The following is a 15521-nucleotide window of genomic DNA, read 5'->3' as shown; positions in this document are numbered from 1 at the left end:
CTCCCAGTGGACAGGTGCAATCAATGTCATGGGTTGACCACAGCTGGGGGTGGGGACCCTAGGAAAGGCTCCAGAGGGCTTGGGAGGTCACTGCCTGATCCAGGGGCACTTGATACTGTCGATTCTGGGGAGGATCCAAATGGGGGTGAATTTCCCTCAACCTGTTCTCACACTCCATCAGTCACCGGGGCCCTACATCCCTCTGCGCATCTGTTAGGGTCTGGCTCTGAAGCTCCCACTGTGCCTCCTGCTTCACCCTCCCCACCTTTGGAGTCAGATGCAGAGTCTATCCCTGTCTGTCCAAAGAAGGTTGTTGTGCTTGACCCCTCCACCTCTCAGAAGACAGGGACACTTCTCCCATCACCTGCATCCCACAGATATCAAGAGGTGTGAACAGATGGTCCAGACTTCAAGCGCGTCAGGTTGCTTGCTAAGAAACAGAACCGCTTTCTGGCTAAATTGTGCCCGCCTCGTTCCTTTACAACAGGGATACACCGGGCATATCCCTGTTGGATCAGCGTCTTCACTTGAAAACCCATCTCACCTGCTGTATCCTTGTGTATAGAGATGTGTATTGCTGGCTGCGCCTTTGTTTTGCAAATGTATTGTACTAATTTGAACATTAAAGCTTGGAGAAAGAATCAGCCTCTTGAGTTTGTGTGCCTCTTCCAAGGGGAGCCGGAACAATGATATAGCTATCAAATGGATATATGCCCTGCTAGCTCAGGTGTGGGGGGAAGGCAGGGGAACTTCCATGTGCCTGACCTCCCGGCTGTGGTGTCACGGCTGCTTAACTGGAGAGGAGAGGGAAAGTGAAGTGGCAGGGAGGTCAGCACTGTGCAGGCACATCCACAGGGCCAAACTAGGCTTCTGCCAGTGTGCACACATAGCACCAACCTCCCCATCACCTTGCACCCCCCGATACATGGCAGCGATGCTGCTTCTGGTAGTGCACAGGTGTGCTGTGGTTCCCCCTCTTCACCAGCCACTCCTGTGTTAGACCCGGATTTATGTAAGAGTAAAGACAAACACTGAGAAGTGTGGTGGAAGTGGTGACTTCAGTCCGGCCTTAAAATTGTACTATGGACTTAAAATTGTACTATGGACTTAAAATTGTACTATGAAGCAGCAGCGTTTTGCTGGCTGAAAGAGTGGATGCTCCTTGAGAATACAGACATTTTGGATTTAGAAGGTTTTAATAATGCGTTTGGTTGGCATGCATATCTATGGTATGACAAAATCAAAGTGCATAGGGCCTTTAAAAATCATATTGTCAGAAAAGCATTGTATAATGTTTGGATAAGATACAAAGACTTGTTGGAAAACAAAACCCCTAGATGGTTGTCACCCTTGGAGGCTAAGGCATTAAAAAAGCTCAATATGGAGGCCGAGTGGCCAAAGTATTGGGAAATCTTGGAACAAGAAGGAGATAAATTGAAATTACAGAGTCATGAGAAATTGAAACCTAAAGTACGAGACTGGCTCTATTATTATCAAATAATGGAGGTGTATAAACAAGACAGGAAAATTGGCTTCCAGGTGGAGAAATCAAAATTAGAAACTGAATTGTTAGAACCCAATACTAAGAATTTATCAAGAATGTATAATTTGCTGCTGAAGTGGAATACACAAGACGAAACAGTTAAATCGGCTATGATTAAGTGGGCACAGGACATTGGTCATAACATCATGTTTGCTGACTGGGAATGGTTGTGGAACACCGGTATAAAATTTACGGCATGTAATGCCTTAAAGGAAAATATTATGAAAATGATCTACAGGTGGTACATGACCCCAGTCAAGCTAGCAAAAATTTACCATGTGCCTGACAATAAGTGTTGGAAATGTAAAGAAACTGAAGGTACCTTTTACCACCTTTGGTGGACGTGCCCGAAGATTAAGGCTTTCTGGGAAATGATATATAATGAAATGAAAAAAGGTACTTAAATGTACTTTTCCTAAGAAACCAGAGGCCTTTCTCTTGGGCATTGTCGGCCAATTGGTGTTAAAGAAAGATAGAATCTTCTTTATGTATGCGACGACAGCAGCAAGAATACTCATCGCAAAGTATTGGAAGACACAAGATCTACCCACCGTGGAAGAGTGGCAGATGAAAGTGATGGACTATATGACACTGGCTGAGATGACTGGCAGAATCCGCGATTAGAGGAAAGAGACGGTGGAAGAGGACTGGAAGAAATTTAAAGTCTATCTTAAGAGCTATTATAAAATTGATGAATGTTAAAATGTCAAGGTGTTGAGAGAAAAAGGGATACAGTGACATAAGATCAAGTCAAAGAAAAGATTAAGAGAACACGCATTTGACAAAAACTGTTTAGAAGTTGCTGAAATAATTTAGTAAATTGGGATGCAGAAGGGGGAGGTATGGGGAAGTCTGAGAAATGAAGGTTATGGAAAAAAGGTCATGAAATTATACATGTTTGTTTGTCTTTTTATTTGTTTGTATTGTTTAAAAAATGTTGTAAAACCAATAAAAAAATTTATTAAAAAAAGGAAGTGGTGACTTCAATTGGCTGGCCTCCGTCTGTCTCGAGAGACAATGGAGTGTGCCTCCAGGGGCTGAAGTCAAACTGCTGCACTGACAGCACCAACGTGAGCTCCCTGGGGTGCAAGCTTGGGCAGTGTGCATGGAGGCTCTGGACTGCCCAGATAACAAAGACTCCCCTCTCAGTGGTCCACAAGAAAGCAGAACAATATGTTTGGCTCCAGCTCGGCTGCAGGAGTTGCCAGAAGGAAGCATACAAGTAACTTTAAATTAGTACCCAAGTTGAAATGAAACAAAACATCTTGACATTTTTTTTCTGGAAGGGTGGAGGCAGAGTGGAGGATAGCCCAGTAGAAGCCTTGCATGGGTGGCAGAGAAGGCTATCACCTATGTGAGGCATCTCTGGGCCTGGAAAATCATCCCAATTTGCCTCACAGCTGGGCCAGCCCTGAGGACTCTTGCACCTTTAATAGCTGTGTGGAAGAGGGAATTTCAGCAAGTGCAGCTCACTTTGCAAACTGCTCCTGCTGTAATTCTCTCTTCTGCACAACTCTTAAAAGATACAGGTGTCCTCTTGCATCTGGTCATTCTACTTCCAACAGCAACACCAAAGAAGAAGCAAGGGGGGAAACGGAATGGCAATGGGATGCCCTCTGCTCCGGCCAGCAGGACATCCGGCAGAAGCCCACGCATGAGCTACTCCTTCCCCTGCCTGCTGCAACTAGCAAGGGGCCATTGCACAGCTCTGTACCTCCATTTGCTGGGCCCTGCACAGCGAGGATGGGATCAGGCCCATACTTTCCAGGACCAGGATAAAATCCAGAGAAGGTAGTGTTATAAACAGACAGATTTCTGCCAAAATATTTGTTTCATTCTAATTCTCAAAAAAAGATAGCAGTTGTGGGCAACAAACACACAATTACATCAATACCTGGATGCTGTACAAGAGGCGGGTTAAATTCTGGATAGTCTGTACAATCTAAAGAAAGAAAAGAAATGTTTGTTGTTGTTGTTTACAAAATACAGTAAGTTCAAGGCAAACAATACTAGCAGATTTTGTAATGAAAGCAACTCACCTCAGTTTGCGCAGAAGCAGCATTTCCTTCCTACAAACATACAATGAGGTTAGCTTTTTTTTTTTGTATACTAGACCTAGACTGCCACCTTCTGGTAAGTCTCTTACAATGTCTAAATACTTGCATTTTGCAAATGTCAGGGGGTGGTGGGGTGGTTTTTTTAAGCAATCGAGTGTGCTAGAAATGGAGTGCTACAAAATTAATCATGCATTCATTCTTGGTACAAAAGAAGTAAGTGGATTTAAAGATTGTTTAAGGTGGTTGCTTATTTAAATTGCTCAGGCAAGGAAAGTGGCAAAGAGAAGTAGGGGGTCTGGAGAAGGTGGCAATAGGGGTATAGTATGGGGGGGCTCAGGCCCCCCAGGCTGCTCTATCTGGCCCTCAGGATTCCCCCAGGTCACAACCTTCCCAAGCTGCCCCCTGCTGCTGCCCCCCATCAGCCCTGCTTCACATCCTCCTTGTATATATTTGCCTGGCTGAACTAACCTGGAACTGCGACAAGGCTTCTCGGCTGCCTTGACAGAGATTGGCAAGGAATGGGTGAATGTGGAAAAGAAGAACCTCATGCGCAAACACGTATTGCTCTTCCCACTTTTGCCTCTGGCCCCGCATGCCGCTGGCATGGGACCCCTGGAATTTGCCTGGAGGGGAGTGTGGCCATTGGGCTGAAAATGCTTCGCCACCCCTAGGGTAGAAGCTGATAACCAGGGGGAAAGGACTGGGCACTGCGTGTATCAGATTTGGCGCCTTCATATTCCTGAACAGAAACACCATGTGTGTGGCTTTGACAGAATGTTCATCCAGTAGCCTACCTGATCCAGCATGTGAGCTTCTGTGAAGCTGTTTGCATCATTGACATCTGAATCACAAGGCTCTCTCTCTCCCTTCAGTTCTGTATCTAATGATTAAACCATCAGGAACAGACAGGAGTCAGATGTACAAAATTAAGTGCATCACGCATGTAACTATTCAGCATAAATTATTCCTAGCTTTCCCCCCGCACTTTTCTATCTTCCTCCTTTTTTCCATTTTTGTTCCACTTCTCCAACTCATTTTCTTGAGTTCTACTATCCCAGTTGTGATACCTGCATTTTCAGCTTTTTGTCTCTCTGCACTATCTTCAAAAATCAATTGTATTTGACATTTTAAAACCAAAATAAATAACAAATAGATAGATGATAGATGCAACTGAGAACTGAGCAAGCTCTCTTGATTTTTGTTTTGTTTTTTAAAACAACAACAACTGATATAGTAATTCTGTGCCACAGGAATTTTGTGATGTGCGTAAAGTATGCAAATTAAGAAAAGATACACAAATCTATGTGTTTGTTTTTGCATAATTTTACTTTTGTTTTTCATGGGTGGAAGACAGGGTCATGCAGACTACTGAGGCATCCATGCCTAATAGTAGTTGTCCACATGATTTATCAAAGTGTTCTTGTAGTTTGTATGTAGGATTGTAAACACATTTGTGACTAATACAGCCACACCCTCTATAAACCATGGGAGCTTGTGCTTGAACTGGAGACTACCACATCAAGTGTTTAGAGGCCTAGCAGACATTACTACGACAGCTGCAGCCCACAATATAGAACTGGCCCCATCCTGTACTGTAACATTCATCAGAATATCTGTCCTTTAAAAAATAAATGTTAATAGAAGGTATTAAAATAAATTGCCATGCACATTTTAAAGGGATAGTTTTAAATATCTGAGTAACATCACTCAAGCAAATCAGAAAGTCGCGCACTACACATCAGATTATTTAGTGAAGTTGCAACACAGAACAAGAGAAAATATTTTAAAAGCAATATAAATTTGCCACTGATTCACAGGACAGTCCTGAAAACGTATTTGCATGGACAGGCGGAGTCCCCAGATCCTGCGCGGTCCCCCCGTCATGTGGAATAACGACTCAAGACAACGGGCTATGGGATTAAATTGGCCACAACTTTATTAAATTTCAAATGTGGGTAGACTTTGGCTCAGGCATTGGGCGTTCTCCCTCCCCGGTCCCCAGCCGGGGACCTAGGGAGCATCAGGGTTATCCAGTGTGTGTGGGGGGGATGGGCCGGCTCTGGAGAACATATGTTCAAGCAGAGATGGCCGCCCCCGTAACACCGCCGCCGCCGCAGGAGAGAGCAATGACGACCTTTCGGTGTACGGCCAAAGCCTCCCTTCAGAAAACCCCTTTAACGGGGAACCCTGGTATCGCCGCCGCAAGAGGAAGATGGACAAAAGGATTCCGCCCAAGGCCTGATACCGCCAAAGTTGTGACGTTTTGCTACGGGAAAGGCGAAACCTGCCAATGCAGGGAAATTCCTTTCCGGCCCTTTAACAGCGACCTTAATGTAGCAGCGCCCGCATACCTGTGAAGAAAAGTTAACCTACAAAACCTGTGAAGAAAAGTTAACCTGCAAAATAAGACATTAACTGAGGGTGGGTAGGGTGGGAGAAGCTCTGGAGCCAAGTGAGGATTCCTAGGTAAGATCCTCCCTCTATTGTGTGGGCAGGTAATCCCTCCCCTACCTGGCCTGGTCTCCTTGGCAACGCTTCCCCCAGGTGGGATTGGACAACTGACTGAGGTAGGCGGAGACCTCCAGGTATCCCACCTGAGGGAAGGCAAAGCCAAGCCTATGCTGTTGGGGCCGCTCCAGATCCAGGGGCTGCACGCGTCCACGCAAAGGGCCCCCCCCCCGTTTTAAGCGGGGAGCGGTCATTCCACAAATGACTCGTATGTGGAGATTCCTCTTATTGGATGAACTGGCCCCAAGTAAGGATACAGAATATGAAGCACTTTTCTTTGCTGATCCTGTTTTGCATTACATTTTGAAAAGGATTAAAGAAATAAGCATGGTAAATTTAGCATTGGGACAATTAAAAGGTATTAGTGCTTACTAACAATCAGTGAAAGATTCACAGTCTTCAGCTTCACCAAGACGCTCTGTCATGCTCGATTCTTCAGTACTCTCTTCTGTTGAGAGGTCTGTTTCATTCATCTGTGATAATCTTACAGCCGCATGGAGGTTTTCCGCTGTAGAAAGAAAGTAAGTTTAGGCTTTCAGTCAATAATTTAAGGTATCCCCCTTTAATTAATGCTGGTGAATGCATGTTTCCCTTATATCAATTATGAACTATTTCTTCTTCTCCATGTGAAACAACTATGAGTGACTATTGGAATCATTTAAAGTTATTTTTACATTGCATTCCTTAACCTTTATTGGTGTATCGACTTTCTAATGAGCAGCTTATAAGCATGATGTTTTTTAAAATCTGAAGTGAACAAACTGAGTAATGAATCAGAAAACTCACTGTAGAAATTTGATGATGTGACAGATTTAGCAAGAAGGCTGTTCTCCTGAACCTTTTACCTAAAACAGCTGGTGCTCTCCAGATGTTGTTGGACTACAACTCCCATCAGTCCAAGCCAGCATGGTGAATGGTTACGGATGTCAGGAACTGTAGTTTGATAACATCTGGATGGCCACAGTTTAGCCAACCGTCTTTTAAAGCCTGGGTCTAGAACACCAGAGGCGAAACAGGTCTTTCTCCCATATCAAGAAAGGGTCATGAAGAGAGAGAGATCTTTTTTGCACTTTGATGCTGGCTCCCCAGGTTTAGATTCACATAACTGGTACTTTGGTACTTTGAGCCACAGCTTAATAGCAGCTGTTGTACTATAGTGACCAACCACACAGTAGTCACTGAATGTGATGGTTTTACAAGAGACAAACAAAAATGTGGAAAAGTGTGACAAGCAACAAAGGAGAGGACATGCCCATAGGGAAGAGTGGGATGCCCATGGATGAAGCCTTACCTTCCTTCAGAGCAGCTGCCAGGAGTGAGGCCACTTGGGGTGTTTCTCCGGAGTCAGGTTTTATGAGCAGGTGTGGTTCTACATGGACATCTTCAAAGCCACTCATGTCTCCAAGCTTTGCATAGATATTCAGCTTATCTTCTAAGTAGCTACAGATCTGTTGGTCCTGGTTACTCAAAATTACTGCCACGATACAAATCCATGCATTAGGCCAACAACCACCATTGTTATTGCTTACGACTTTGTATGCTGAATCACTTTTGGGAGGGGAGACCCCATCTGGCTTCTGTAACATGAAACTGATTTCTGACTGTTCCATTTTTTGTCTATAATTATCATTATAACGTTGCTTTTCAACAGTTGCATCACGCTAGTGTGCTAAGCCCAGAACACTAAAGAGACATTGTACATCTATGTCAGAATACCTTCCCACAGAGCCACAGCCATTTCTCAGTGGTGCAACCTCACCCAGTTGTCATGTGGTACCTTACCATGAAGAAATGGCTCCCATGTGGCAATAGGGGCTTGTGAAAGAGTCCTGTGAAGGTAGACTAAAGGGTCTTTGTTGTCAACTGCCTGCAAGCCAGAGGTGCCCCACTGCTGGAATGCCATTGGCAGCTCCTATTACTCAGAAGTCAGGGTGAACTGAGGGGTGGCGGCACACACAGGTGTGAATGTCGGAGGCACGCCTTGTGCTCAAGGTAGATGGGTGTTCTTTACACCAAGCATTTTTTTAAAAAATAGCCATTTTATCTCAAGAGAACTAGGGCAAATACCATACCTTGACATTTTTGAATTTTGGCTGCTCTGGCTTCAGCTATTCTTCGGTCCTCATCAGATTCACTCATTTTTCCTTCTTCCTCTGGACAACTGGGTGAAATGTAAACAAAAAGAGAATACAGCCAACTCTCTCTCTCCTTCCCTCTCAGGCAATTAATGTATAAATAGAGGTGTGTATGTGCAGACACACACACAGCACAAGAAGCAAAACATATGCACTTTCCACTTAAGAGTATATGCAAAATCTCAATTTGTGTCATTCCACAATGGCTATTCCTGGTCTTGACATGTTTAGAAGAATAACCTCAGAGAAAATGTATTGGATCAGATTATTTTGTTGCTGTGAACCACCTTGTGTATAGTAATATAGAAAGGCAGTATATAACTTAAAAGTGAAGTGAAGTGAAATGTGACAACTGATTCATTTTTTTTAAATGGAGCACATTATGAAGCAAATAAGCTTGCAGGACAATCCTATGAATGTTTACTTGGAAGCAAGTTCTACTGTATTCAGTGGAATTTACTGGCGCTTAAGCATGTTCAGGATCGCAGCCTTAACAGCTATGTATTTTCCATCTGGTAACTACAGTTTAATGATCTCCCATGCTACCTGTATATGTCTCCTTAAGAAAATCACGTCGATAAAAGAAAATCTGCCAAACCAAAATCAAATCTGAACCAGCATTTCTAGACATGATTTACACTCAAGTAAGTAAGTAAGTAAGTAAGTAAGTAAATAAATGTTTAAAAAAGCAATGCAGAAAGGGTCTGTCTGTACCTTTCCACTGCCTCTTGAACCTGCCTCATCCAATGACTGCGCTCCTCTTTGGAGCTGGTATGAATTTCATACATCTCGGGCCCAGTAGACGAGGCACTAATCAGGAACATCCCTCTCTCCTCATTGGCTACTTCTCTGACAATAAGTTTCTGGAGGGCTATAACTGCAGGTTTCTGGTCCTACACAGAAGAAACCACAAAGTATTTATTATTACTATCATCATCATCATTACTATTACTACTCCTACTTCTACTACCACCACCAACCCTACAACAGCAGGTCCCAGGGCAGGTTACAAACATTTAAAATTAAGAATTTAAAGCAGATTAAAGTCACAGGAATAGGGCAGGCCCTGAAAACACACATTTCAGGTGTCAAAGGCCACAGTAAAAGGGTGTGTTGTCGGTAGAATGTCAGAGCAATTTTTAATCATGGAAACTTTGGGAGAACAATTATGTTTGAAATGCACTGCAGGTCTCTGCAGATACCAGTATCTATCAGGACTAGTATAACTCGCTTTATTCGGGAAAGCACATGGTTTTTCATGTTACTGAATGTGCCTTGCATTTTCCTTTAATGTGGCTTGTGTTGCAGAATAAAATCATTGAATGCACTGGTGAAATGTCTCTTGCATACTAAAAACTCTTATTACTGAATGGATAATAATAACCATGTTCCAAGACTTCTGGGGTGAGATACTTAGGATACTCTTTATTTAAATGCACTGGGCTTTAAAATACATAACTTTGGTTGGATCATGCCCAGTGTTTATTACGTTCACATATTATAAATAAAGAATTTAACCCTTGTGTAAAAAAAGTATTTATTCACAGCATACTTGGGATTTTGTTAAACTACACAGCAGCATATAAATGTTTGAAATAAATAAACCTTGATAAAAGGTTTTATGATTAGACCCGATACCAAAAAGAAACCCTGATATAACTAACATGCAGGTACCAAAAGAAGAAATCCGGATAAAGGCATTGTTACACGATATAATACAAAAGTGAAATTAACATTTTTAGATAATCATACTTACAACAGCTGCAAAAATATATTTTTGATCTTTTTCTTGTAAAAACAACATCACGTCGTTTAGAAGGAGGGCTAATATATCTTTCAAAAAAGAAAGGAAATAAGTATCACCAATTAATTTCTTACTTCATCATAACAAATAAAAAAAATGGAAGCAAACACAATTAAAATACATAAATAAAAATGTCTGAAAGGCACCTACATCTAAATCACTAAGACTAAATTAAAATTCTAAAAATGACTTTAAAACATTTCTTCTTTTATCTTGGGAAACAAATAGAATGCTTGCCTTACAACTGATTTTCCAGCACTAGGCTCAAGATAAAACAATGTTTACCAAGGTCTTCACCATTCAAGGAAATTGTCCCCTGCCCTCCCCACCAAAGGCCTCGGCAGAAACTTTACTTTAAATAAGTAAATTGCACGTGAATGGTTTGGGATCAGATTGGACCAGAAGATGGCTAGGAGATTTGTAGTAGATCACCTATAGTAGAAGGGTTTCTGACTCAATTGTCCAACAGCAGCAACAACTAAATAGCCTTCTCTCCCCATCCTGCAAATAGCTTGGGAGTACATTTGTGTGGAAATAATTTGTGAGCTTGGTTCAAGTATTGATCACATATTTCTAGGCTGCACATATAGTAGGCTCAAAAACATCCAGTTACTTAATACTTTTATGTACTTCTGCCTTGTCTTTGCCACTGTTAGACTTGGCTCAGACTGGTGGACCTCAGCACAAATATCCCACTAGCCTGAAGTCTGGCTACCTTTACTAGAAGGACTGCCTGCCCTGAAATCAATCTCATAGTGTCTTGATCTCTGGCCCACCACTAAGAACCATGAGATTAGTGGGCACCATGGACAGGGACTTTTCAACTCTGGAATTCCCTTTGCACCAATTCCAAAGGAAATGCCTGCTTATTGGTGGCTTTTAAGTGGATTTAACTTATTTTTTTAAAAAAATTGCTGCGCCTTCCATTGATGGCTTTGTTTGACTTCATTTTTTATAATGTTATATTGTTTGACATATTGTATTTATTAACTGCTGTGAGCTGCCTTGTGAAGGCTTTAACCTGAAATACAGAATATAAATATGTGAAAAAAACAAATACATTTAAACCCCCAGTTTTGAGGAGGTTTAAAGCTCTTCAAAACTGTGATTTAAGAATCACATTAGAAAGCAAGCCACTGATGTCAAATATGTTACAACCAGAACTACTTTTGTTATCTTTCCTTATTTTTGTGGAAAGGGATAAATGATCGAACAATCTTAACTTTAGGAGGAAATTTAATATAAGAAAATGGTGTGAGTATCTGTTTAATACTCAGTGTTTCAAATCTGTAAAGGCAAACCAGAAGACTGTGTTCTCTTTTCCATCATGTATATAGATCAGTGCCTAAATATGAGACACCTTTTCCTGCAGAATACTTTTTTATGCCATTGTGTCAGAAACCCATGTCTCTTGTTTAGAAGCCAAAGAGAAATAACAACACACAATTCTTCAAAAGCATGCAAGGAACTTAAAACTGCAAGGACCTTTGAAGCGTCCCGTAGCCGTTTTCCAATAGACTAAACCTTCATGCAGAAGTGTCCTCTCTTTCTTGATCAGATCCTGCTTCCTGAAAACATGGCCATTTTTCAGCTTGGTATATGTTTTGTTTTCAATCTTACTGAGAATCTCCATCAATTTCTGTTTTTTCTCATATTCATTGACTTGCAAATCAACTGCTGCAATCATATCCTTGATTAGGCAAAGGGCTTTACATAAGTCTTGGTGTTCTTCAGTTCCTTCTATAGAAAAGCAAACAAATATATATACACAAATATAAGAATATATACACACACTCTCTGTATAAGCAAAGAAGGGAAACCATTTCTCCTTAAAGAACTGGAGTGGATTTTCACAAGAGATGCCCAAGCGCATGTTTTTCAATTTATTTCTCTACATAGTTCATGGCCTATGAATTCCACCCTAAAAAATTCTAATTAAATATGTGGTTCTGAGGCTTTTTGTGTATGTGGTTTGAGACGAAAGCACATATAATGATAATAACTGTTCCAGAATTAATATCTGCATTCCTTTTCCATGCAACATATGCTTGCTTTGTATTACTGAAAATATGGCTTCTGCCCTTCTGGGTCCCAGTAATAATCAATGTGACGAAGATCTAATGGCCAGGCCAGTTCTTGCCACTGCTTTCATTCAAGAAAAAAACACCTTGACGAAATGGGTTCCTATAAAAGCAAATGGAAGGGAGACGTGAAATTCTGATCCACCTGTTGTTTACTTTAGGTGGATATTTTCCTGTTCACAATGTGAGAAACTAGGGAAAAATCTTTGGTGCCCCTAGTGTCATTCAACAGAGCAAACCTTGAGAATTTCTGATGGCATGTGAATTAAAACTATGGCTTACCTTTGGAATACTGCAATATTCTCTCCACCAGAACTGGGTACTTTGTGATTCTTTGAGTAACAAGCAGAATACATTCTGGGATTCCTCTACGTCGAGCCAAAAGATTACTGTTCCGTAGCTTTAAAAACAGATAGAATTTTTAAATACAGCCCTTGTTTGATGTATTTGATACACAGGTTATGTTTAGCCTATGTTTAACAGGATCCTCTTTTTCTGATTAAATCCAATGAAAATTAATATTATTCTCTTTATCTAGCTACAACATTTGTATGATGCAGTCAATAAGATAGCTAACTATATAACTGAATTGTTCTGAAGGATATGATAAGTTCCCCAAGTCAGTGAATCATTAGAGCAGCCTTCCCTAACCCGTTGCTTCCCATCTGGCATTGTAATACAACACCCATCATCCTTGACCATAGGCCATGCTGGCCGAGGCTGAGGGGCGTTGAGTCCAACAACATCCAGGGGGGAAGATGCTTTCTGGAATGCAACTATAACACTTATGTAAATAAGCATTCCTACCTGTGATACCGTTCCCCCCCTCATTTTTACATTCTGAATCTCTCCTGCCAGATTAAGGTAATTTTTACTTATCTTAGTTTTAGGGTTTGCATCATCAACCTGGTCGATAGAAAACAAGGTCTTCAACGGATTAACTAGTGTGAATTATTACTTTAGTTTGAAAGGTTATTGTAGTGGTTTTGAAATAAAAATAATCCAAACGAAAGAAGACCAGCACTAGTGGCTGGAACACCTGGGATGCTGAAGAGGACAACTAACTATCTTTGGTGGTGTCCAACATATCTCTTTTGCTCCTTCTGAGCCTAGTGAGAAGACCTAGCCCTGAAGATCTCAGAACTATATTCAAGCTAGGCTTCTGTGGGTCATCAGAATACAGCAAAATTCAGCACTAAGGGGGTCGGGTTAGCTTCCTTGCTTTGTGTTGCTAATCTTGATTTGCTTTTGTTATTAAATTTAGATTTTATTGTAATATTAAATACGTTGACTTTGTTGTATTTGAATTTGTTGTTAAGTTTTGTAAGAAACTATGTGGATTTCTTTGGCAAGGGGGGTTTCCCCCAAATCTGATACTGTATTTTGATAGTAAGTTGAAATTCATTGTAAGCTTTACTAAACTGATCTTACACTCAATTTGTTAAATTTTACATTTGTTAAAGCCTCACTTACAGCTATGGGCCTGTTTTTAGAATAGAATTTAGCTCAACAACATAAATGACCTATGCCGATTAATTTTGTGCCTGCACAAGGTAATATATTCAGTTCTTTAAAAGAAACCTCTGTTAAAGAAAAATTAATTATATAATAATTAATGAATAATAATAATTTGCATAGGACTTTCAAGTGTTCAAAGTGCTTCACATACATGACCCAGTATCCCCATGATCATTATCTCTCATCGTACAGACTGAGGAGGGGGAGATTAAAGATGAAAGAGAATGACTTGCTTAGGGCTACTAGTGAATTCAAGGCACACAAAGTTCTAACCAGCGACTTCCTGATTTGCAGCTCAGACTCGAGCCTCTGTGCTACGCCAGCTTTGTTCAGGCATGTTACTATTAAGGATTCATTCATTCCAGCATTTTTTCTACAGAAGTAGCTGAGATTCCTGGATTGCAGGGGGTTGGACTAGACGACCTTTGGGGTCCCTTTCATCTCTACAGTTTTATGATTCTAACTCACCTGCTATGGCCAACTTACTTTGATGAAGTTCTGAAACTTTTTATTTTGTTGCAGTTCTTTGAAAAGACTCACTGCTTCTTTCTGATGACTACAAAATTCCCCATATATCATCTTCATTTTGTTTGCATTCTCTTCTGAAAACTGATAAAAAGCAGCAATTAAAAATAGTACGTGTGGGATATCAAATGCCTTACATTGAAAATGCTACTAAACCATACAAAGCCGCGCACATCAGTCAGATTAATGGCTAACCTCTGAAGGCAGTGGGAATCAAATAAAATCTACACATGTCTGACTACAATTTATGTATTCAGTGGAGAGTTATCACGTAAGTCACGGGTGTCAAACACAAGGCCCGCGGGCCGAATCCGGCCCACCAGACCTCATCATGTGGCCCGTGTAGCCGCCGTTCTCGCTGCTGTTCTCCCCTGTCCAGTGCACCGTCACCTGGTTGTGCGCCGCGTCGCCTTTCACCACGAAGGAGGTGGTGAGCAGAGAGGCCGCCTCCGGAGCTCCCCCGCCGGCATGACCCCGCAGGCCGCCCGCCTCGTCCCGCGGGCTGCCGCGTCTCTGGCGCCCGCTCCGGTCCAGCGGGCGCGCCGCCCAGGAGGCGCCCAGCGCGAGCAGCAGCAGCAAGCAGAGCGGAGCTGCCTGGCCGGACGCTCCTCCCCGCGCCCCGGCAGCCGCTGCTGGTGCCGTGCTCGGCCGGCAGCCGCTGCTGGTGCCGTGCTCGGCCGGCGCCGGCGGGCAGGGATGCGAGTCTGGCAGGCGAGACGCGGAGGTGGAGGACGGGAGGGAGCGAGCCGAGATGGAGGCGGGAGCGCGGCGCGGACGGCTGTGTTGGAAACAACGTGCCAGCAGGGCTTCCACGCCCAGGCGAGGCGCAGCGCCGCCCTCTGCCGGCCGGCCCCACCGAGCCCCGGCCGGCCGCCTTCCCCGATGGCTGCTGGCAGCAGGGTTGCAGCGGGCGCGCCGGAGCAAGTGGACGGGAGCCCCGCGCCCAGCGCCTCCTCCGCCTCGGCTTGCCACGGAGAACAAGGGGAGGCGGCTGCCTCAGGCAGCAGGATCCACAGGGGCAGCTCGGTCCGTCGTGGAAATTTGCTTCCTCCACCAGCGCCAGATCTGGTGCCGTGCGGGCGCCTCACCCGCCCCGAGCCAAGGGAGCACAAAATAATAACAATGACTATTTATTCTATTTAGGGGAGGCACCAAATTTTGTCCTCACTCAGGGTGGGTGCCATATTACCAAAGTCCGCCCCTGCCCCCCCTCAATGGGATTTGAAATCCAGAGATTTGAAATCCAATACCTTCCTAGGAGTGCCCCTGTCCCTACTGAGTAAGCCCCTCAGCCCCTAAAAGCAGACGATACCAACTTTTCTACATTGTGATAGTGATGTTGTGATATGG

The 15521-nt window shown here is 42.9% G+C and overlaps 1 protein-coding gene across 2 annotated transcripts in view; it reads right to left on the bottom strand.

The window, feature by feature from the left end:
• The window catches only part of ARHGEF28 (Rho guanine nucleotide exchange factor 28), a 148311-nt gene that overhangs the window by 37589 nt on the left and 95201 nt on the right, over positions 1 to 15521 (bottom strand). For both annotated transcript variants that reach the window (XM_081212475.1, XM_081212476.1), the window contains exons 23-33: positions 14133 to 14255; positions 12411 to 12528; positions 11533 to 11787; positions 10000 to 10076; positions 8958 to 9136; positions 8181 to 8269; positions 7400 to 7582; positions 6485 to 6616; positions 4395 to 4480; positions 3583 to 3612; positions 3438 to 3485 (exon numbers count right to left, since the gene is read on the bottom strand). In XM_081212475.1, coding sequence (XP_081068601.1) covers positions 3438 to 3485; positions 3583 to 3612; positions 4395 to 4480; positions 6485 to 6616; positions 7400 to 7582; positions 8181 to 8269; positions 8958 to 9136; positions 10000 to 10076; positions 11533 to 11787; positions 12411 to 12528; positions 14133 to 14255 — 1320 coding nt within the window. The remainder of the gene's footprint in view (positions 1 to 3437; positions 3486 to 3582; positions 3613 to 4394; positions 4481 to 6484; positions 6617 to 7399; positions 7583 to 8180; positions 8270 to 8957; positions 9137 to 9999; positions 10077 to 11532; positions 11788 to 12410; positions 12529 to 14132; positions 14256 to 15521) is intronic.

The sequence above is a fragment of the Podarcis bocagei genome (genome assembly GCF_964188305.1).
Source record: "Podarcis bocagei genome assembly, chromosome: 11".
NCBI lineage: Eukaryota > Metazoa > Chordata > Lepidosauria > Squamata > Lacertidae > Podarcis > Podarcis bocagei.
This window is presented reverse-complemented; position numbering and strand designations above follow the sequence as displayed.